The sequence below is a fragment of the Stomoxys calcitrans genome, chromosome 4 (genome assembly GCF_963082655.1).
Source record: "Stomoxys calcitrans chromosome 4, idStoCalc2.1, whole genome shotgun sequence".
In the NCBI taxonomy this organism is placed as follows: Eukaryota; Metazoa; Arthropoda; class Insecta; order Diptera; family Muscidae; genus Stomoxys; species Stomoxys calcitrans.
Window position 1 is genome coordinate 38,074,752 of NC_081555.1, and position 24,885 is coordinate 38,099,636.

General features: G+C 39.5%; 1 protein-coding gene across 1 annotated transcript in view; it reads right to left on the reverse strand.

Moving 5' to 3' along the window:
• The window catches only part of LOC106083550 (uncharacterized), an 87,549-nt gene extending 64,930 nt beyond the window's left edge, over positions 1-22,619 (reverse strand). The window contains exons 1-4 of the mRNA XM_059367098.1: positions 22,322-22,619; positions 16,950-17,102; positions 11,747-11,927; positions 1,928-2,058 (exon numbers count right to left, since the gene is read on the reverse strand). Coding sequence (XP_059223081.1) covers positions 1,928-2,058; positions 11,747-11,927; positions 16,950-17,102; positions 22,322-22,619 — 763 coding nt within the window. The remainder of the gene's footprint in view (positions 1-1,927; positions 2,059-11,746; positions 11,928-16,949; positions 17,103-22,321) is intronic.
• Positions 22,620-24,885: the final 2,266 nt, after the last annotated feature.

Consider the following 24,885-nt stretch of genomic DNA (forward strand, 5'->3'; position numbering starts at 1 on the left):
AAACTGAACTAAAGGTACCCCATTCAGGGGTATACGATGCTCACAGATGTTGGCCACTATGTAGAAGAGCACCTGGGCCGAAATGGGAACTAAATACTAAGTTGACCCTTTGGCTCTAACAGGTAATTGGCACGAATTGTTATCAAGTTCACTCTGGTATATCTGTCGAACTAGAAATGATCATTATATTGTTTGCAAGGGCCAAAAGCATTTGCTTCTCAGTTTGTTTACAAAGGAAGAAAGTAAGTTTATTTAAAAAGATAGTCATGATGGAGTTAAAGCGTAATAGTAAGAAGGCGTTATATTCGGCGGAAAATCACAACCGGCTTTTGTTTGCGAACTCAAATACCTCAATCTAAACAAAATGTTTGTGTATCGCAACATCTCAGACTCGAGGCACGCGATTTTAATCTCGAATGAACATAGCAGTTGCTGTGCTTGCACGAAAGTATAGAATTTCCGAACATAGTGTTCTGTAATGAGAAAATTTTACCAAAGGACAATTCCTAAACTCTCAAAATTATGGTGTTTTTTAACCGAGAGCATTTACAAGAATTTTAGTCTACTAACGGCTTGGTGTCAAAGTAAATATTTGATCGACTTAGAACACTGGTCAAGGTAAAAGGAGGTCAAATCGAGCAAAAGTGAATGGATTCTGGCATTTAGATTACTTCCACACATTTTTGTCATTAATATGAAGTAAAAAATATTTTAACACAAAAAATTTATTCGTTTTAATCGGTAACACTTCGTATCAGTTACCCTATAGACATCGGGAGTAGTGTGGACTGCAATGGATTAAAAGTGCAACAAAAGAATTTTACAATAGATCCAATCGACATGTTGTCTTAGCATAAGTGGGGTTATGAAAACCACGCCAACTAGGGTGCCAGAGACGATTTTGAACCTTAGGCCAATAGATAAAATATGGGGCAACAATCGTTGCTAAGGTACTTAAGATCAATGGGAGTGGATTAAAGGTTAGGGTGGGTCGCACCATCGTCTCACCAAAATCGAAACGACCATAGTGGAAAGGGATAGGACAGCAAAGATTTCGGACGATAATGGAGATCGAGTGTGAAACACAAATTCCTAGGATTGAGGAATAGACGAGTGGAATCCTACACTCTTAGGAAAAGGTCTGCTGTAAATAGCAAAACACTATCTGCAGATTGTTAGTAGCAGATTTTGCTGCTACTGCAGCATTCGTTCTGCTTTTATAAAGAAAAGTTTTTTAGCAGCTTGACTGCTGTAAAGTAAGTTGTTTGCTGATGTTGTCTGCTGCTTAATTACATTGAAGAAACGTTTTAGGCCATCTTAATGGAAGAGTCTATGACAATTAAGTGAAACAAAATATTTGTCTGTTAAAGAACATGAAGCTTCTTGTTTGAACTGTTGAGTGGAGCTCGGGCTCAATTTTCTTCCTAGAAAACATGAAATGAAAAAGATATTTTCATTTTTGTTTTCATATGAAAACATGTGGACAAAATGTCTTTTTGTTTCTGTGTTTACTCAAAACAAGAATCAAAAATGTAAAAAAAAGTAAAAAAAACTTTCATTTTGTGTTTTCATAGAAAGAGAATTGAGCCCAAAAAACCCAATAGCTGCGGTGGTGGTATCAGGCCGAAGCATGTTGTCTGTTGCTGAGACCTCGACTTGTAGGGGCTTTTGACGAAGACACCTGGTTCGAGTCTTAAGGACAAGGCCGAACCTATTTTATCTCCGTATGCCCATAATTTGCTTGGGCCATCGGTCTTCTGTGACAGACCAATTCGCACTTGAAAAGGCGCGAATGGTTCTAAAACTCTCATCGACAAGGAGAGAGGCTCCCTTATTTGAACTCGAAGATTCGATGCACAGCCTACCCCAAAGGCTACACGTCTAGATGCAGAAATGGAACCGCAGTCAGCCAAAAGGCTGCGGTCACCTGGAGGGCATCCCATGCCCAAAAGGACTAAGGCTAAAATAGTAATACGGGTCCATAAACCTTTGCTATTGTCTTTAGGGACAGCTTGGTGATGGTAGTTGCCAACAAGGGTGGAGAACAAGGCTGCATACCTAGGAACAATTGAAGTGGGATAGTCAATGGACTGTCATCTGTGTACTCCGATGTCCTTGCTGAATTACCTGGGCTCCCTACAGTCTGCGACGATGCAAGTTGGTTCGGGGCCGATACAAACTATTTGCCTTCGGAGATCAACGCTCAATTGAGATGTATCGCTGCGCCCTAAAAAAGATTGTCGAGATCTGGCCCAGGATTTAGTCGAGAAAGGAAGATATTCCTTCTCGACCAATGGCATTCGCTTGGATACCAAGGATTCTCTGAGATCCTGAGTCCATACTTGGGAGACTAAGGGACTGTAATTACAATCTTTCAACCGCTGGCTGGGAGATTGGTAGATTAGATGAGACTGATGGCGACCCGAGACATGCAGTATTTGTACGCAGACCTTAACAAGTCTGAAGGAGTTATATTCAAACGAGCATTTTTTCATCCAGTCGTCCAGATTGGACTATATAGGGAATGTGGACCAGATACTCTACACAATATTCTATACAATACTCTATATTAGAAGATCGGTCTATATGGCAGCTCTATCCAAATATGGTGCGATCTGGACGATATTCAAAAAACAAGTGCAGAGGTCTATAAAATCGCACTGTCTCAAATTACATCCAATTCGGATGATCCTTTTATGAACTCAATACTCTATATCGGGAGATCGGTTGAATATCGATTTGGATGATATTCAAAAAAAAAAAGGTTTAGAGGGATACCGGAACTCGCTGTGCCAAATTTCATCGAAATAGGATGAAAAATGCTCCTTTTACAGGCTCATTACACAATATCGTTAGATCGGTATATATGACAGATATATCCAAATATGGTCCGATCTGTACCACATTTGACGGGAGTAGGTAGGGATCTACCAGAACACAATGTACCAAATTTTATCGAATTCGGGTAATAAATGGATCATTTATGGCCTTAATACCCTTTATCGGGAGATCGGGTGGTCGGTATATAGGGCAGCTATATCCAAATATATTCCGATCTGAACCTCACTTTACAGCAATGAATAGGGGTCTACTAGAACTCACTGTGCCAAATTTCACCGAAATCGAATGAGAAATGGCCAATTTATTGCCTCAAGACTTTAACTCTGGAGATCGGTCTATATAGTGGCTATATACAAAGAATACGAAATCGTCAAAAATTGTTTGGAAAATTGTTTTATGCCCCAGATATATCTAAAATTATAAATACCCAAAAAAGGTATTTATTGGGTAAAAAAAGCGTGGGGTATTTACCCGGTAGAAACCCATCTCCAGTCATTTGTTAACCGAATGTCACGAAAATTGGCACGTATATTCTCTTATGGCGGTTGATATTTTTTTTAAATATTATCAAAATTGGACCAGATTATAATTAAGCTTCCCTATTTGCACTTATAGAGCCGTAGTGGTGAGAATTTGGAACAGATTTGATCGAAATTTGATGCTGATTATTTTATGACCCATCCGGAAAATTTTCTCTGAAATTCATCAAAATCGGTGTAGAATTAAATATACATAGCTCTTGTGTTTAAAATATAGTTTTGAACCATTATTGACGACTTTTTTTTAAATTTTACAGTTGTTTTTCGAATAAATTCGTCAAGAACATGCTGTGTGCTGGATTCTAAAAAGTTTTTCGTATATTTGTGGTGATTATATATTTGAAAAATACATAAAACCTATATATGACTTTTTCACAATTGCATATTTAAAATGGAATAACGTCATAAGGTAAGCCATGGGTTCGATTTATGGTATATCAAAAATGGGTGGTATGTCTACGGTTATGTGAAAAAAGAGATGAGGTCCGGTCCGTAGCGTCCCTGATTTGACGATATGATTTGCAAGTTAATTTTTACTAAGTATTTTTATATGGAAAATGAGTGGACGTGGTGGCGTATGATGTATGGCATAAAAGGGGCATAATCATCTTAAAGTAAACATACGTACCCATGTCCACTACATTAAATAGGGAAGTTGTTGGTGCTGTGTCAGAGGTTCTCGCCAATACATTTTGCCAAAATCCAAAATAGTTTTTTTTTATATTTTTTAAATTTATAATCACCAGAAATGAAGCAAATACTATTTGGATCAAGCAAACTAACTAAAACAAGTAAAAGCGTGCTAAGTTCGGCCGGGTCGAATCTTATATACCCTCCACCATGGATCGCATTTGTCGAGTTCTTTCCACGGTATCTCTTTTTAGGCTGACAAAGGATAAAAGAAAAGAATGGCTATGTTATTGGAACAATATCAAGTAATGGTTCATTTCGGACCATAATTGAACTGAATATTGGAGACCATAGTAGAAGTCATTTTGTAAAATTTCAGCCAAATTTAGTAAGAATCGCGCGCTTTAGAGGGTGAAGAAGTAAAATAGGGAGATAGGTTTATAGGGGAGCTGTATTAGGCTATAAACCGTTTCATGCCATATTTGACACGTATGTTAAAGGTCATGATAGAAGCCGTTGTACAAAATTTTAGCCAAATCGGATAATAATTGCGCCCTCTAGTGGCTCAATAAGTCAAGATCCCATATTGGTTTATATGACAATATGGGATCTTGACAAAATTTCAGCTAAATCGGATAATACTTGCGCCCTTTAGAGGCTCAAGAAGTCAAGACCCAAGATCGGTTTATATGACAACTATATCAGGTTATGAACCGATTTCAACCATACTTAGCACAGTTTGAAGTCCTAATAAAACACCTCATGCAAAATTTCAGCTAAATCGGATAATAATTGCGCCCTCTAGTGGCTCAAGAAATCAAGACCCCTGATTGGTTTATATGGCAGCTATATCAGGTTATGGACCGATTTCAACCATACTTAGCACAGTTGTTGCAAATCATAATAAAACTCCTCATGCAAAATTTCAGCCTAATCGGATAAGAATTGTGCCATCTAACGGCTGAAGAAATCAAGATCCCAGATTGGTTTATATGGCAGCTATATCGAAACGTGGACCGATATAGCCCATTTACAATCCCAACCGACCTACACTAATAAGAAGTATTTGTGCAAAATTTCAAGCGGCTAGCTTTACTCCTTCGGAAGTTAGCGTGCTTTCGACAGGCAGACGGACGGACGGACGGGCGGACATGGCTAGTTCGACTTAAAATGTCATGACGATCAAGAATATATATACTTTATGGGGTCTAAGACGAATATTTCGAGGAGTTACAAACAGAATGACGAAATTAGTATACCCCCATCCTATGGTGGAGGGTATAAAAATATTTTTTAACATTTTAACAAAATGTTGGTCCTAAGATATATCTCAAAAATAGGAGCCGTAGGAGAATTCCAGGATTTGGATATATTGCATCAATTTGTTCTATATCAAATTGAACACGAAAAAATTGGAGGAAGCAATGGTCATGTTGACTAATGTTATTAATATATATTATAAAACGGCCAAGGGTTTTATAAAGGCGATTTTGTGGTACATATTACGGCCAAACGTTGGAATTCTAAATCACTCGTTATGGGTGTGAATGCAAAGCCATAGGTGGGAGAATAAATGATGCGAGTAAGAGAAACAAATGGTGCGAGAGAAAGAGTATCACTCTTTAGGTGAGAGTGGTGTGGGGGTATGATGTGCGTGGCCTAACTTGGCATGTAGGCACCCAGCTCCTTTAGGCTCGGCTTTGGCGTGCTAGACATTTTCATTTTTGTTTTTTGTATATGTTTTTCGGGCCTGTGCAACAAGACAAACAAATTTATAACTACAGTACAGTTCGTATGAAGTAGGCGCCTGGGTGTCACTTATATATTATTAAACGGCCAAGGGTTTTATATTTTGTGGTACATATTACGGCAGAACGACGGAATGGATTTTAATGACATCGGCATCAATCAAAAGATATATTTCCGAAGAAGCGACGAATATATATGAAAATTAATTGTCCTTAAAGAAAAACCATGAACATGAGGAATTCATTTTCAATAAAAGAAGAAGAAGCATTAACACAGCAAAATGTTGTTGCTTTTTCGCTTAAGCATCCATTCATTGTGTGAATGCAAAGCCATGGGTGGGACTAATAGTGGTGAGAGTAAGAGAAACAACGGGAGGCCACCGTAGCGTAGAGGTTAGCATGTCCGCCTATGACGCTGAACGCCTGGGTTCGAATCCTGGCAAGACCATCAGAAAAAATTTTCAGCGGTGGTTTTCCCCTCCTAATGCTGGCGACATTTGTGAGGTACTATGCCATGTAAAACTTATTTCCAAAGAGGTGTCGCACTGCGGCTCGCCGTACGGACTCGGCTATAAAAATGAGGCCCCTTATCATTGAGCTTAAACTTGAATCGGACTGCACTCATTGATATGTGAGAAGTTTGCCCCTGTTCCTTAGTGGAATGTTCATGGGCAAAATTTGCAATTTGCAAGAGAAACAACATGTAGAAGTGCGAGAGAAAGAGTATCACTATTTATAGTATCTGAGAATGTTGTTGGGAATGATGTGCATGGCTCTACTCGGCATATTGGTCAGCCAATTTCTAAATACTCGGCTTTGTGTGGCATTTGCAATTTTGTTGTTGTTTGTATTCATATCTAATGGAAGCCTACACAGCAAGACAAATAATTTTGTAACCACACTGTGTATGCAATAGGTGGGTGGGTGTCACTCCTTGTATTTAAACCCAGAAGTGAACATTAACAAGTAAAAAGACATTAAGTTCGGCCGGGCCGAACTTTGGATACCCACTCCTCGGATATATATGTAAACCACCTTTCACCAAAATTCGGTGAAAAATGCATACCTTATGCATACCCCATAGCAGCTATATCGAAATATGTTCCGATTTGGACCAAATACTAATAAGTATAAGTGATTGTTTAATTGTGTATATCAAAATATTGGTCTTTATAGCAGCTATATCTAAAAATAAAGCGATGTGAACCATATACTACACGGATGTCGAAAAGCAAAACATAAATCGCTGTGTAAAATTTCTGCGAAATCGGATTATAAATGCGCCTTTTATGGGGCCAATACCTTAAATCGAGAGATCGGTCTATATGGCAGCTATATTCAAATCTGGACCGATTTGGGTTAAGTTGCAGAAAAATGTCGAAGACTCTAACACAACTCACTGTTCCAAATTACGGCGAAATCGGAGATTGAATTCGCCTTTTGTGGCCCCAAAATCTTAAATCGAGAGATCGGTCTATATGGCAGCTATATTCAAATCTGGACCGATCTGAACCAATTTGACGAAGAATATCGAAGGGCCTAACACAACTCACTGTCTAAAAATTTGGCGACATTGATCAATAAATGCGCCTTTTATGGGCCCAAAACTTTAAATCAAGAGATCGGTCTATATGGCAGCTATATCCAAATCTGAACCGATCTGGGCCAATTTGACGAAGGATGTCGAAGGGCCTAACACAACTCACTGTTCCAAATTTCAGCAAAATCGGATAATAAATGTGGCTTTTATGGGCCTAAGACCCTAAATCGGCGGATCGGTCTATATGGGGGCTATATCCAAATCTAGACTGGTCTGAGCCAAACTGAACTCACTGTCCCAAATTTCAGCAAAATCGTATAATAAATGTGGCTTTTATGGGCCTAAGACCCTATATCGGCGGATCGCTATATATGGCAGCTATATCCAAATCTGAACCGATCTTGGCCACATTGACAAAGGATGTCGAAGGGGCCTAACACAACTCACTGTCCCAAATTTCAGCAAAATCGGATAATAAATGTGGCTTTTATGGGCCTAAGACCCTAAATCGGCCGATCGGTCTATATGGGGGCTATATCAAGATATAGTCCGATATAGCCTATCTTCAAACTTAACCTGCTTAAAAGACGTAGCGTGTAGCGTGGTTTCAACAGACAGACGGACAGTCGGACGGACATGGCTAGATCGTCTTAGATTTTTACGCTGATCAAGAATATATATATATATATACTTTATAGGGTCGGAAATGCATTTTTCGATGTGTTGCAAGCGGAATGACAAAATGAATATACCCCCATCCTTCGGTGGTGGGTATTAAAAAATTACTCATCCTTCTTTTTTTATACCCTCCACCATAGGATGGGGGGTATACTAATTTCGTCATTCTGTTTGTAAACCGATCGCAATTCTTATCCGATTGGAATGAAATTTTGCACGTGGTATTTTTAACCGATCATGAAAGGTGAATCGACTCGTAGGCAGGAGTTTGACCCTTTATAATACCCCAGTCAGAAAAGTCTAAAAAAAGGTAAAGACTAATGCCCATATTCACCAAACCCAATGCTGCATAGAAATATGGCGTTAAGGGCCAGGGAGTCATCCCAACTTCTAAAACCACCGATCATGATAAGGTAACACTCAACTAAGAGGTTTTTAGATGCATGGTATAATTCAAAAATTAAAATATGAATTCATCTTTCAGAAAGCCTTAACCCCAAAAGGCCTTAACGGACATGTAACATAATTATGACAATTTGATATCCAACTTTTCGGGCAAAGTATTTCAAGGGCCGTCAATCTTGGTATCAAATAAAAGGGGTTTTAGGAGTAGAATACAAACTGGCATTTGCCAGACATCCCAATATTGCGAATTCAAAGAATTTTGGTATAAATTGTTCTATAAACGCGGAATTCGCCAGATTCAACTTCCTTGCACATTTTTATGCCCTCCACCATAGGATGGGGGGTTACAAACAGAATGACGAAATTAGTATTCGTCATTCTGTTTGTAACTACTCGAAATATTCGTCTGAGACCCCATAAAGTATGTATATTTTTGATCGTCGCGACATTTTATGTCGATCTAGCCAATGTCCGTCCGTCCGTCCGTCCGTCCGTTTGTCCGTCCGTCTGTGTGTCGAAAACACGCTAATTTCCGAAGGAGTAAAGCTAGCCGCTTGGAATTTTGCACAAATACTTCTTATTAGTGTAGGTCGGTTGGTATTGTCCAAATCGGTCCATGTTTTGATATAGCTGCCACATAAACCGATCTTGGGTCTTGACTTCTTGGGTCTCTAGAGTGCGCAATTCTTATCCGATTGGGATGAAATTTTGCACGACGTGTTTTGTTATGAATCCGACAACTGTGCCAAGTATGGTACAAATTGGTCTATAATCTGATATAGCTGTCATATAAACCGATCTTGGGTCTTGATTTCTTGAGCCTCTAGAGTGCGCAATTCTTATCCGATTGGCATAAAATTTTGCACGTGGTATTTTGTTATGATATCCAACAACTGTGCCAAGTATGGTTCAAATCGGTTCATAACCTGATATAGCTGTCATATAAACCGATCTGGGGTCTTGACTTCTTGTGCCTCTAGAGGGCGCAATTCCTATCCGATTTGGCTAAAATTTTGCATGACGTATTTATTCTTACTTTCAACAACTGTGTCAAATAAGGTTAAAATCGGTTCATAACCTGATATAGCTGCCATATAAACCGATCTGGGATCTTGACTTCTTGAGCCTCTAGAGGCCGCAATTATTATCCGATTTGCCTGAAATTTTGTACGACGTATCCTCTCATGACCATCAACATACGTGTTTATTATGGTCTGAATCGGTCTATAGCCCGATACAGCTCCCATATAAATCGATATCTCTATTTTACTTCTTGTGCCAACAAAGGGCGCAATTCTTATTCGAATTGGCTGACATTTTACACAGGTCTCCAACATATAATTTAATTGTGGTCCAAACCGGACCATATCTTGATATCGCTCTAATAGCAGAGCAAATTTTTTTCTTTTTTGCCTAAGAAGAGATGCCGGGAAAAGAACTCGACAAATGCGATCCATGGTGGAGGGCATATAAGATTAGGCCCAGCCGAACTTAGCACGCTTTTACTTGTTTGTCAATAAACTTGTACAAATAGCTTGGCGTTATAAGATTTGCAAATAAGGAAGACAGACAGACGTTTTCGCACATTTAAATATCTTCTTTGGGTGGATATTCCTTAATCGCGGAACTGTTACTGTGTATCGCTTTAATGATTTTTGTCATTGGACGAATTTTTGAACGTATGGTGAAATTTTAAAAAATTTCACTTTCCGAGTTTGCCATACGCTCTCTTGATAGCTGCTCAATATACTGACTACTCTTTGCCCAGTCAAAACAAAAAAAGGATAAAAGTTGTGTGGGAGAACGTGTCTATACCAGTGACGAGCATACATATGTAATTACTTGCAAGCTCATGGGCCTGCTTGGGATTTCTTGTATAGGTACAAAGTAATGTGCAATATTGTGAGTATCTTTGTAAACCACTATAAAATGAAAATGTAAATGTATGTGTGAGTACTCTCTTTAAGTATTTTTCGTTCACTCAATATGAATATAAAGCTATTTTGGACAAAATGAATGATGTTTTGCAAAAATAAACATCAAATAAGAAAACTTAAATACTTTTGTATACCTTCCAATCGGTTATCAATAAAAATCATTGTTTTTAAAATAAAAACAGAAAAATTATACGTATATACCTGCGAGGTCACCGTAGCGCACAGGTAAGCATTTTCGCCAATGACGCTGAACGCCTGGGTTCGAATCCTGGCGAGACCATCAGAAAAAAATTTCAGCGGTGGTTTTCCCCTCCTAATGCTGGCAACATTTGTGAGGTACTATGCCATGTAAAACTTCTCTCCAAAGAGGTGTCGCACTGCGGTACGCCATTCGGACGCGGCTATAGAAAGGAGGCCCCTTATCATCAAACTTGAATCGGACTGCATTCGGCTATAAAAAGGAGGCCCCTTATCATTGAGCTTAAAACTTGAATCGGACTGCACTCATTGGTATGTGAGAAGTTTTCCCCTATGCCATGTAAAACTTCTCTCCAAAGAGGTGTCGCACTGCGGCACGCCATTCGGACGCGGCTATAAAAAGGAGGCCCCTTATCATCAAACTTGAATCGGACTGCACTCGGCTATAAAAGGGAGGCCCCTTGTCATTGAGCTTAAAACTTGAATCGGACTGCACTCATTGGTATGTGAGAAGTTTTCCCCTGTTCCTTAGTGGAATATTCATGGGCAAAAATTGCAATTGCGGGTATTACACCCATTAAAAAAAATTCAAAGAAGTCCACTAGATCGAAGGACTTGGAGACATTTTTATGAAATCAAGAATTGTGTAATGACTGTCTAACTAAAGCAAGTAAGCATTAACACAATATAAATGATCGAATAGGAGGCACATAACATGTGATGTAATTATTGCAGAATATGGGGAGCATAGTTATGGGTAAAATCAAAGTTAATATCTTTCGTTCAGAGTACAATGCCTATAAGTTGAAGTTAATGATTTCACATGTCCCGTTTTTCAGCTTTTATTTGTTTAATTAACCATGTCAATGGTTATGGTGCTAGCTATTCAGATACGCAAGCATTTACAGCCAATCCCTGAGTGATTATTACAAAGTAATATGCACTTTGCCACTTGAAGTCACCACGCATACGAGTATATGCAAAGATACATAGCTATCATCTCATTCGATGGTAGGGAATAAATGAATGCTGCAAGGACATGTAATTTGCTGTCAGACCAAAAGTAAATATTGTACGGTTGTTTCCTTTTCTCATTATTTTTTAAAGAGCCAACGAAAAAAAAAAACAACATTAAGGACGAAATGAAACAAAAGCCACCCACGCACACATACATACAAACACACTCTCTCATTGATAGACAAGCATTGCCATTTTGCTTGTTGTAAAAACCTAATGGGCGTTTTGTAGCTTTCACCATTTTTTTTTCCAATTGTTTCTTTGCTTAAGTCTTTGGGTTGGAGAAAGTAGTACAAGTAGTGGTGATGATGATGATGGGGCGGGTGGAACAAAGGCAGGATACGGTCGCCATTGTAAACTACATGCAATGGTTGTTGTGCTGTTGTTGTGGCAGCTAGAAGCAAAAAAAAAGTCCCAATGTTGGAAAAGAGCAAAAAAAGGCGAAGAGAAAAAATGTTTTAAAAGATGCTTTTAGCGGTAAATAATGAAAAGTTAAAAAGCCACATCAATCTTATGCACACACACACACACATACACACAAATATACGTTCCAGGATACACTTACTTCCTGCCATAAGTACTCTGCTAATGGCACACACTATTACATCAACACACTCGCACACACACACACAAACACAATACCACTCATACATACTTTATTACATATTTAAGTATGAATGCGAGTATGGATGGACTTAGCAATGTAGGCTTTTGTGTGTATGTGTGTGTGTGTGTTTATATGTTCGGTTGTCCTTTTACCTTTTTTCCATTTCATGTTGTTTATTTGCAATTTACTTTGGTTCTTTCGGATCTCTTTTTTTCCTAAGGTTTTTTGCTTTTTTAGCTTTTCATAGCTTTTACTCGCATTTAGCCAACATTTTTCGTTGTAAGCTAACGCTAGCCTTGTTTTAGCTTTGGCCCGTTGGCTTTCTATTGCCATATCTTTGAGAGTGTTTTTACATCATTTTGTGTTTTTTTGTTTTTGTTAAATTTTGTATATACTTATTGTTGTTGCCTTGCGGTAAAAAATCCTCACTCACACACACAGTTGTGGTAAAAAATTATATTGATATCATCATCATCAACAGTATCCTTGATATTGTTGTTGTTGTTGTCATTTTGTATTTTTTTTTTCCTTTTTTGGTATTTTGGTTTATGACAGTTTTGGTCGGTTGACTGCAGGTTATGGTCCATTGCCTTTCAATGGAACGTCAAAGGATTTGTGGAGAGGTCTTTATGGTTTCTCTTCTATTGGTAATGTTTTGTTGCGGCAACTAATGCAGTAGCCAAATAGAAGCATAATCTACAAAATTTATTGAGCATTTATTAGAAAGTTTTATATTAAAGTATCAGCGAGAGTTTCCTTTCGTCAGTTACTTCAGGTTAAGTTAGATTGAATGTCCTTTTTGGACCTTTACTTAAGCCTGTCGGCTTGTTGAGCTCACAAATGCAATAGAAAGTAGCCTTTACAGCTAAAAGCATTAGATGAGAGTCCTTCATCCGCAATCGAAAAACTTCATACTATGGTTGGTATTGTGCTATATTCCGGCTTTACTTTTCCATTGCAAAAAAATCTTCGGCCATTAAGCTCATCTCAAAAGAGAAATAAAATGAGAATTTTGTGATAAAAATGATCTTCACCTCAACAGCCAAAACAGGAACTTGAAAAATAAAATTCGACTGAGACCGGTCGGGATTCGAATCTGGAGACTCGAAGCAACAGCAAGAACCGTTAACGTTTTCTAGCGTCTCAAGTTATTTACACAACTTCCGAAAGATGCACAGAAACATGTGCATACCATGGGAGTCATTGTAGATGCATGGACAAAAAATCTATCACAACAACACACAAACACTTGAATTGGAACAAGTAAAAAGGCGTTAAGTTCGGCTGGGCCGATCTGAACCATATACGACACGGATGACGAAAAGCCTAACATAAGTCACTGCGTCCAATTTGAGCGAAATCGGATTATAAATGTGCCTTTAATGGGGCCAAGAATTTAAATAGAGATATCGGTCTATATGTCAGCTATATCCAAATCTGGACCGGTTTGAGCCAAGTTGCAGAAAAATGTCGAAGAACCTAACACAACTCACTGTCCCAAATTTCGGCGAACTCGGAGATTAAATGCGCCTTATATGGCCCCATAACCTTAAATCGAGAGATTGGTCTATATGGCAGTTATATCCAAATCTGGATCGATCTGAGCCAAATTGAAGAAGAATGTCGAAGGGCACAACTCACTGTCCCAAATTTCGGCGATATCGGACAATAAATGCGATTTTTATGGGCTCAAAACCTTAAATCCAGAGATCGGTCTATATGGCAGCTATATCCAAATCTGGATCGATCTTTGCCATATTGCAAAAGTATGTCGAGGAGCTTAACTTAATTCACTGTCCCAAATTTTGGCGAAATCGGGCAATAAATGCTCCTTTTATGGGCTCATTGCCTTAAATCGAGAGATCGGTCTATAAGGCAGCTATATCCAAATCTGGACCGATCTGGGCCAAACTGATGAACGATGTCGAATGGCCTAACACAACTCACTGTCCCAAATTTCGACAATAGCGGACAATAAATGCGCATTTTATGGGCTCAAAATCTTAAATCGAGAGATCGGTCTATATGGCAGCTATATCCAAATCTGGATCGACCTGTGCTATATTGCAAAGGTATGTCGAGGGGCTTAAATTAATTCACTGCCCCAAATTTCAGCGAAGTCGGGCGATAAATGCTCCTTTTATGGGCCCAAAGCCTTAAATCGAGGGATCGGTCTATATGGCAGCTATATCCAAATATGGACCGATCTGGGCCAAACTGATGAACGATGTCGAATGGCCTAACACAACTCACTGCCCCGAATTTCGACAATATCGGACAATAAATGCGCCTTTTATGGGCCCAAAGCCTTAATTCGAGGGATCGGTCTATATGGCAGCTGTATCCAAATCTGGACCGATCTAGGCCAAACTGAAGAAGGATGTCGAGTGGCCTAACACAACTCACTGTCTCGCATTTCAGCACAATCGGATAATAAATGTGGCTTTTATGGGCCTAAGACCCTAAATCGGCGGATCGGTCTATATGGGGCTGTATCAAGATATAATCCGACATAGCCCATCTTCGAACTTAACCTGCTTATGGACAAAAAAAGAATCTGTGAAAAGTTTCAGCTCAATATTTATATTTTTCAAGACTGTAGCGTGATAGACAGACAGACGGGCGGACTTGGCTAGATTGTCTTAGACTTTTACGACGATCAAGAATATATATACTCAACAGGGTCAGAAATGGTTATTTCAATGTGTTGCAAACGGAATGACAAAATGAATATACCTCCATCCTTCGGTGGTGGGTTAAAAAAAACTTGAAAAAGTAATATCGACCAGTTTGGTGGACTGCTATGGAGAAAAAGTGCAACATAAGGACCATACAACAGGTTCAGAAAATATGTTGTCTTGGCATAGGCGGAGTAATGAGAACCACGACCACTAGGGCACTGGAGACTATTCTAGATATCCGACTAATTGACATATAGATTAAGTGTGAGGCAACCACTATGGCTATGAGACTTAAGGCGATGGGAGAATGGATTGAGGATGGGAGCAGCTCATACCATCACGGTATAATCGAGGCGACGATAGGAAACCAGGAAGGAAGTGAAGAGGTTTCCGATCAGATAGATGTACCTTGAAGTCGAGTGCGACGCACTGCTGCCATCGGCATAGTCTTTGATTGACGGAATTGCCATTTGGAGGATCATGTTACACGGATGGATCAAAGCTAGAGGACGGAGAGCCCAGGGACTGAGATCTATTTTAGACTGCCTGACCATAATACTGTCCTGCAGGTGGAGATCCGGGCGATCACGGAATGCATGAAGTGGTGTGGTGCTAACGCGAGGACGTCGAGTGTGAACATAGTTACCGACAGTAAAATTGCCATAAGGGCAATAAAAACCATGAGGGTAAGGTCACAAACAGTCTTGCTGTGTAAGAAGGAGATTAACGCCTTCTCTAAGGATGGCAAAAGGATGGGCCATAACGGAGTAAGGGGAAATGAAAGGGCACACGATTTGGCGGTGAAGGCCGGAGGACAGCCGTCAATAAATTATGGTTCATAACCTAATATAGCTGCCATATAAACCGATCTTGGGTCTTGACTTCTTAAGCCTTTAGAGGGCGCAATTATTGTCTGATTTGACTGAAATTTTGCACGTGGTGTTTTGTTTTGTTTTTATTTCAACAACTGTGTTAAGTATGGTTCAAATCATGGTTCATAACCTGATATAGCTGCCATATAAACCGACCTTGGATCTTGACTTCTTATCGCGCAAAGAACTCGACAAATGCGATCCATGGTGGAGGATGGTGGAGGGTATATAAAATTCGGCCCGGCCGAACTTAGTACGCCCTAACTTGATTACTTTCAAACTCTATAACTTTTAACTGAATAAATAGTTGTAAATTTTTTCACAATCCAATATCCAGCAACATCCAGCAAACAATTTTGTAATTTGGATCAAAAACGAAGATTTGGCAGCCCCAACAAATATTCGAAATACCGAGTTGACCAACTTAAGAGGTCTGCCAAAAGGCGCCCAGACAATCTTGAAACTCTTGGTTCTCGATCTCGCCAACATCTCAGCTCTAACCATTCCAAATTTCAAAGAGATATCTCTTCCCGTTCTCACACGTCATATTTTTTGATAGTTTTTTCGGTTCTACTGTGTGTCGGATGAGTGTATGGTATTTCAGGCGGAAATCTGTGATTTTATGGCGGCGCTCAGCGTCTTGGATTCGAGAACAGTGAGATCGAGGTGCTTGGGGAAAGGCTTCGAATTCCTTAATGAACTCCGCGTTTATTATATAGCACGGACCTGTTTTCTTGAAATATGCCAGGAAGGGCTCATCCACGGTGAGCGAACCTGTCGCCGGTCTGGAATATTCGCTATATATCGAACTACTAAACATAATAGAGGCGAAGGTCAGTGTAGAGTCGGTGGCGAGGTTGAAATCTGTTCATGGATGCAGGACTGGCATTCTGCCAGTAATAATTTTACGGTATGTGAGTCTGGCGCGTTCACTCCACCGGTTGAGGTTTCAAGTCGTTGGCAAGCTACACCAAAACATAATTTTGCAATTAAACACCGATATATTTTTTTCTGTGTACATACTAGTTAAGCAAGCCTAAGTTTTTCCTCGAAATAAATGCTGTTTCGATTGAAGCCTTTGGGAAATTTTAGAATTTCTAGTTTCATTGCCTTTGCAAATTCATGCCATCATAGAGCAGAGATTTTAAACAGATTGAAATGATAAGTTCTACTCCCACATTTATTTAGGATTTTTGTTGTTTTTCATATTATGCCTTCGTATCGCATTACCAGAGTTGACATGTGGGGCTATTAACTTTTTTCCGTTTCCGTTTGAGCATTTGTTGTTGTTGTGCTGTAGTACTCTGTTCTGTGCTGTTCAAAATTGTTGAAAATGCTCTCGTTGCCAGATGGCTGACTGACTGGCTGACTGTTTCTTTCATCTTCGAATTTAAGTCTCAAATCGAAAACTTTAAAATGACAACAAAATTGTTCTTGATTCAATTATGCCAACGGTATAGATAACGTTACAAAAACTTTGATATCCTGTTACAAAATAGCAGACAAACACACACACACACGTACGCACACACAAACTTATCAAAATTGCTATGTGCGTGCACATACATATAAACATATACATACATTGTTTGTATGAATGTCTATGGGAAAATGTTTGTGATAGTATTGGTAGAAATTTATATTTAAAAACATCAAAGCCAAGAAAAAAATTACAACGGCCAAAGACAGGAAGGAAGCCAACAATTTCAAGCGAATAGCGCTCTCGTTCCGAGGAAAACAAAGCACAAGATGTTAAGTGAAAAACCTACTATCTTTATACTGTTATCATCAACTTTCCGTTTCCATTTGAACTGAACTTTAACATTTTTCTAGCTGCTGATGTGCACAGTGTTTCGAAAACGAAAAACTGCAGTATTAAATATAGAAACTATTAAAAAGGCATTAAGTTCGGCCGTGCCGAGCCACCATCACAGGATTATATATAAACCACATTTCGACAAAATTAGCTAAAAATGCAGCTATATCGGAATATGGTCCGATTTAGACGAAACCCAGCGCAGATGTCAAAATATCTAACGCACCTCAGTCTTCCAAAATTCAGCGAAATGGGGAATTAAATAAGCCATTTATGGGTGAACAGTCTTTAATTGGGAGATCGGTGTATATGGCAGCTATACCAAATATGCTCCGATCTGAACTTTACTCCGCTCGGACATCGAAGGGCCTAGAGCATCTCACTGAACCAAATTTTTGGGGAAATTGGGTAATGAATGCGTTTTCTATTAGCCTTAGACCTTAAATCGGGAGAACGACCTATATGGGGGTTATATAAAGATATTGTCCAATCTACACCCTATTCGGAAAGGATGACGAGAATCCTAAGACAACTCACTGCGCCAAATTTGAACGAAATAGGGTAATAAATGTGGCTTCTATGGAGCTGAGACCTTAAATCGGGAAATCGGTTTGTATAGGGACTATATCAAGATATTCTCGAATATAGCCCATCTTCGCACTTAACCGGCCTATGCACAATGGGTCCAATGACCAGTTTCAAAATGTCAATTTTTAAAAAGTAAAAATTGCTTGTTATGCCTTCGAGTTTGAGAAGCCCAAAAGCAAAGCTGTGGACTTAGGTCGCAACTCTGTATTTAGAAATCATCTGGCAAGTTTGTCGTTTGTTGTGGTGTTTAATTATTTGGTCTTCTTAAACCAAATTATGAAAAATAAACATTTGAGTGTCAAACAAGTAAAAGCGTGCTAAGTTCGTCGGACCAAATCTTGGGAACCAACCACCATAAATGTATACAAAATAAATTTAGTTGAAAGGCATACAAGTTTTCTAAAAGCTTTTAGGAACCAATCAAGAGTAATCGAGAGACCGGTTAATACAGGAGCTATATGAGGTTGTAGACTGATTTGGACCGTACTTGGCACAGTTGTTGGAAGTCGTAACAGAACACCGCATAAAATTGTTCAGCCAAATCGGAAATTGCGGCTTGTAAGGTCTCAAGAAGTCCAATCGGGCGATCGGTTTATATGGGAGCCATATCAGGTTATCTACCGATTTAGACTGCACTTGACACAGTTGTTGGAAGTCATAGCAGAACACCATATCCAAAATTTCAGCCAAATCCCTCAAAAATTGCGGCTTGCAAGGGCTCAATAAGTCAAATCGGGAGATTAGTTTATATAAGAGCTATATCAGGTTAAAGACCTAACTTCCCACTTGGACCGTACTTACCACATGTGTTGGAAGTCGTAAAAAAAAATTACTTGCAAAATTTCAGCTAAATCGGACAAAAATTGTGGCTTGAAAGGGCTCAAGAAGTCAAATCGGGCGATCGGTTTATATGGGAGCAATATCAGGTTGTAGACCGATTTGAACCGTACTTAGCACAGTTAATGGGAGTCATAACAGGACATCAAATTTCAGCCAAATCGGACAAAAATTGCTGCTTCTACGGGCTCAAGAAGTCAAATCGGGAGATGAGCTTAAATCTGAACCGATATGACCCATTTGCGATTGCCAAATCAGACAAATATTGCTGCTTCTAGGGGCTCAAGAAGTCAAATCGAGAGATGGGTTTATATGGCACCTATATCAGGTTATTAACTGATTTGAACTGTATTTGACACAGTTGTTGGAAGTCGTTACGGAACTTTACATGCAAAATTTCAGCCAAATCGGACAATACTGCGGCTTCCAGGGGCTCAAGAAGTCAAATCGGGAGATGGGTTTATATGGCAGCTATATCAGGTTCTTGGCCGATTAGAACCGTACGGAGCGCAGTTGTTGAAAGTCATAAAAGAACACCACATGAAAAATTTCAGCCAAATCGGACAAATACTGCGGTTTCCAGGGGCTCAAGAAGTTAAATCGGCAGATGGGTTTATATGGAAGCTATAACTAAATCTGAACCCATATGACCCATTTGCGATCCCCAACGACCTACATCAATATTAAGTTTTTGTGCAAAATTTCAAACAGCCAGCTTTGCGCGTTCGACCTCTATCGTGATTTCGACATACGGACGGACAAGGCTAGATCGACTCAGAACCTCGAGACGATCAGGAATATATATACTTTGTGGGCGTCTAGATCAATATATCGAGATGTTTCAAACGGAATGTCTAGATTAGTATACCCCCATCCTATGGTGGTGGGTATAAAAAGGAAATGGCCACCCATAATGATGACGACGTCATCTACGTAGGCAACGACCAATTGATGATATCCGCAAAAAGCCTCTCTGTACCGAAAGCCTTCGATAGCACCAACACACATTCGCAAATAAAACGAACAGAATTGGATTTGGTGGTGGATTGGAGTAGCCAAACTCTTTGCCCCAAAAGTGGATATGATATTCATACTGCAATCCCAATGATCGCACTGGAGCTATAGTCGGTATATATGTGTGGTTTAGGGGGACTTTATGAGGTGAGGTGTCCCTGAAACATTTAGCTATGAAACAGATTTGAGCCCCTTTTTTGCAAAATCCACAAGTATGTCAAGTTTGAGTGGTATGCAGTTTGGGGCGGTCCCCATGTATTTACAAACAATCGGATTCAAGTCGGAGTGCAGTCGGATTCATCTTTAAGCTCAATGATAAGGGGTCTCCTTTTTACAGCCGAGTCCGAACGGCGTGGCGCAGTGCGACACCTCTTTGGAAAGAAGATTTACATGGCATAGTACCTCACAAATGATGCCAGCATTAGCTCGTACTTAGCCCTGAAAAAATATCAGCATCGTGCTCTACTCTCAAATTTTAAATTTCGGACTCTGAAGTAATATCAGCATCGTGCATGATTTTGTTTGAGTCCCAAAATGTCAAGCATTTTGAAGGAGGCTATCAAGATTTTCAGAGCTCAGGGGTCTCGTTAAGATTCACACCAATTAATTTTTTTGTATTGTACTATCTACATTCAAAATCATATTTCAAAGCGACCCAATTTGAGGGTAAAAAGTTTTCTGTACTACCAAAGAACTTTTATATCTGTCCTTTCTATTAATTGACTTATTATCCCGATCGAACTACACGTCCTATTGAAGGGTATTTAGTGGATGGACCGGTCCCTGACCCTATCCTAATTGTGCATGTCAGATTCGTAGTCAAGTCCCTAAGAGCTTTCATTCGATACCCATTGTGTGACATTGGACATTTATGCCCGTTTTGAGTTTTTTTTTTTGATTGATTGATTCTGAACACATTGAACCAAATTATTATAACAGATGTGTACTTAGCTTCCAAATATCTTTCGTTTCATACCCATATTGTCCCAATCGGAAAAAATGTCCTGTTGAGGGGTTTTGGGGCGACGCGCCTCAGACACCGAGGAATAAATTTTTATATCAGCATTGGACTCTGCCTTTAAATAGCTTTCATTTGATATCCATATTTTCCCAATTGGTAAATTTGTCCGTGTTTTTTGGGGTGGGGGCCCCCGACACTTAGGGTAACATTTTAATGCCAAGTTCGTACTCTACTCTTAAATACCTTTCATTTGATACCCATACTGCCCAAAGCGATGAAAGTGTCCTCTTGGGGCTTTTTTGGGGGTGGGGGACCCCCCGAAACTAAAGAGTGAAATTTGTATACCAAATTCGTACTCTACTCTTAAATACCTTTCATTTGATACCCATATTGTCCCAATCAGTGCACATGTCCGTTCGGGTGGGTTTTGGGATGGGGCGTCCCCCCGATTATTTGACCACAAAATTTTTTACCAATTTGGTATTTTCTATGGGTGGCATAGAAATTTTCGCTTAAATCGGTGCACGCATCTCCGTGATCTGGTGTTTTTGAAAATTGGGGTATGGGGGAGGGTCCGCCCCACCTTCGGATATCAATAAATGTAGTACCCTATTTCACCGGGGGTCCAAACCCTACCATCTGCGAAAATTTCATGAAAATCTATACGGAACAGACATACAAACAAACAAAGCGCAACAATTTCATTTTTATATAACAATTTGATATATTGGGTTGCCCAAAAAGTAATTTTTCATATAGTCGGCGTTGACAAATTTTTTTACAGCTTGTGACTCTGTAATTGCATTCTTTCTTCTGTCAGTTATCAGCTGTTACTTTTAGCTTGCTTTAGAAAAAAAATTGTAAAAAAAGTATATTTGATTAAAGTTCATTCTCAGTTTTATTAAAAATGCATTTACTTTCTTTTAAAAAATCCGCAATTACTTTTTGGGCAACCCAATCCAACCCAATAGCTGCTATGGGTGCATAAATAATGCATTTTTCACCGGATTATGACGAAGGGTGGTTTACATATATACCCAAGGTGGCATGCATTTTTACTTGTTAATGGTGGAAGTGTTCCCATTACGGGTATGGAACCTCGAGGAACTTCCTATGGATTGGTTTGACTGGCTGTGACCTCCGCCAATATGTGCGATAAAGTGTGGATGAGACCTTTTCTGGTTTACGCGATAAGGCGTGCAAAACAGGCATCAAGATGCGCAATTTGCGAAATTCATGCTGATGCTGAGCACCTAAGAATTGTCAAACAAGGAATGAGAAGAATGAGACGTGGTACAGATATCTTGGAGGCGAGAACAGGCAAATCGGCCTCCCTTACTCAAATCGTTTCCTGGCTTCAGCAGCGGAAATTCTTTGCCCGTTTTCTAGACCTCACAAATAAAAAGCGATACCAAAGATAGGTTGATGACCCTCCTCAGGTAAATTCTTCACCATTGGTATAGTAATATCTTCGAGATCCAGCACCTTGAGCGATTTGTCACTGCGTATGTTCTTTGTAACTTCTGTCCATAGTAAATTCTGGTGGTTGGCTATCGGACCAGATGCTATAAATATCATCCTTTCTAAAACCCCTAACTTCGTGGTTCCAGAGTGGCTTGACTGTAGACCAGAGCTTATCAATATCGGCAGTTGACATAGTTGCAAATCCTGCTGCATACCTTGGGAAATTGGGTCCAGCTGTTCAGTCATCTCGATGAGAGATTAGCGACTCTTGAGAGCAGTGGTGAATTAAGAAATGTGGAAATGTAATTTCTGCAGTCGTTCGACCATTATATCTGAGCCACTCCACGACTTCTACAAGAATTGCAAGAATCATGACTTTATACACACTCTAGTGATCGGTGTTTCCGGTTTTGGTTTTACAGAGTATCTATTTTATATTGTATTATAAAGAATAATTTGTGCATCCATCTTGGAGATAAAGTTTCTGAAATACAGTCTGTCTGTAGGCTAACAACTTTGGATTAAGATAAAACAGTTTAAATATCAAGTTAAGAATTTTGCAGTTCGGCCTGTTTTATAAAATCAGATTATTTGGATTGTAACTTCAAGCTCGAAGCCAAGTTTCAATCGAAATAATCAGGTTACATATTTTTACAACTACAACCCAGTTTTCAAATTCAAAATTTCAAAACACTGTGCAAACTCCGTAAGAATGTGTTTATATACATGTGTGTGTGTGTGTGTGTGCGTGCAATCCTGTTTCGGGGGTTTTTTGCATTAAATATTAACTGAAATTCCATTTATCCTTGAAACTTTCTGCTTTCGATCTAGCCCACAAGAAACAAAGGTCTGCTGGGTAAGGGGAAGAAAGAAAAAGTCGAAACACAGACTGACACAAAGTCATGCTCTTCAATAGGCAGCCATCCAAACAGCCCGCCAGCCACCCAGTCAGTTGTACAAGCCATCCATCTATCCATCCATCCAGCAAGCAGTTGCAAATTACATTCAAATTATACGATTTTGATAAGAGGACATTTCGTAGCGAAAAAAGAAAAGTTTCCGATTTCAAGTTTCGAGTTCATTCTTGTTTTTTCTTTTTTCTTCTGCTTCAAATGGATGTTGTTGCTTGGTTCTAACAGGCTGGGCCTGGCACAGATGATGATATTTGCTAGAGAAGTTCTTTGCATGCTTTGGCTTATGGTCTGTCTAGCTGACTGGTTGGTTGGTTGGTTAGTTGACTGCTTGTTGGGTTGCTTATTTTTGGTAATGGTGATGGATGTGTAGTGCGTTGGCGAATTTGTGATTCGGTTGTCATTTTAAACTGGGAAAACAGAGACTTGTCGTCGCCTGGTCGTAGAAAACAAATCTAAATAAAAAGTTGACATATGTGCGCCCGAAGCATTTTTGTTCCATTAACCACCAAGGGGGCAGCAACCAAAATGCGTAGCCTGAAACAGAGCTCAACTTTTTGCCACCAACGCTGACGCTATCAAACTGTGTTGCAGCCCATCATCATCATCATCATCAGCCACGTCTGTATCAGGGGGCTGAACTCAACTAGCCTTGGCATTTGAGCCGGGCAGCAGCATCAGCACAATGGTTAGCATGGCACAGCATATAGCCAGCAAGCAAGCACTTGATTTTTTGTCACAAGTGTTTCAAGCACAATGGTGCTTCAGTGGATTGCTTTGAATGTTGCATAATTGAAAAATTAATGGGGGAAATGTTGTGATGGTTTCGTTTTGTGTCCTTGTGTGTGTTTTCATGCTTGCTAAAAACCAAAAAACAAAACAGAAGTAAAACCAACCCCACACTCACTCCTGCACTGGTCGTCCTTTCGGCTAGCGACCCTAATGAATTCCTTGTTAAATACTCTGTAATTATGAATTTTTGTTTTTTATCATAAATATCTTGAAAATGTTTATATTTTGGAATTTATCCTGGGGTTTTACCATCTTAATGGAATGGGCGTTACAGGTGTAAGGATGGAGCTTATCTACGGGCACATATGCACAAATTTTGTAAAAGTTGCCTAATTTTCGGAGAGAAGAAAGTGTGGATTATTGAATTGTTAATGAGCGGCCAATTATTTTTCAATTTTCAACATTGAAGCTTAAAATTTAAAATCTACGGAACTCGAGTACCTAACCCAGATCATTCATTTGTATCCAGACACTTTTATAATTCCCGATATCTGGAAAATGAGCAGAGTATTCCTGTCCCTGAAGCCGGAAAAGTCATTGGATAGGAGAGATTCGTAAAGACCGATCTCCCTTCTCTGCACAGTAGCCAAAACATTTGAGGCACTACTACTTCTCAGTCTTATTAGAGAATTTCATGGGTTTCGCGCATTGCAAAGCACGACCACTACCCCATTTATTAACCGAGGTTACAACCAAATGAAACAATGTCATAGGACAATCTTCGTGGTTCTTGATCTATCGAAGGCTTTCGATATGGTCAACCATGTTGCGGACATCGGCATCACGTCCCTACAGCTTAGACTGAAGCT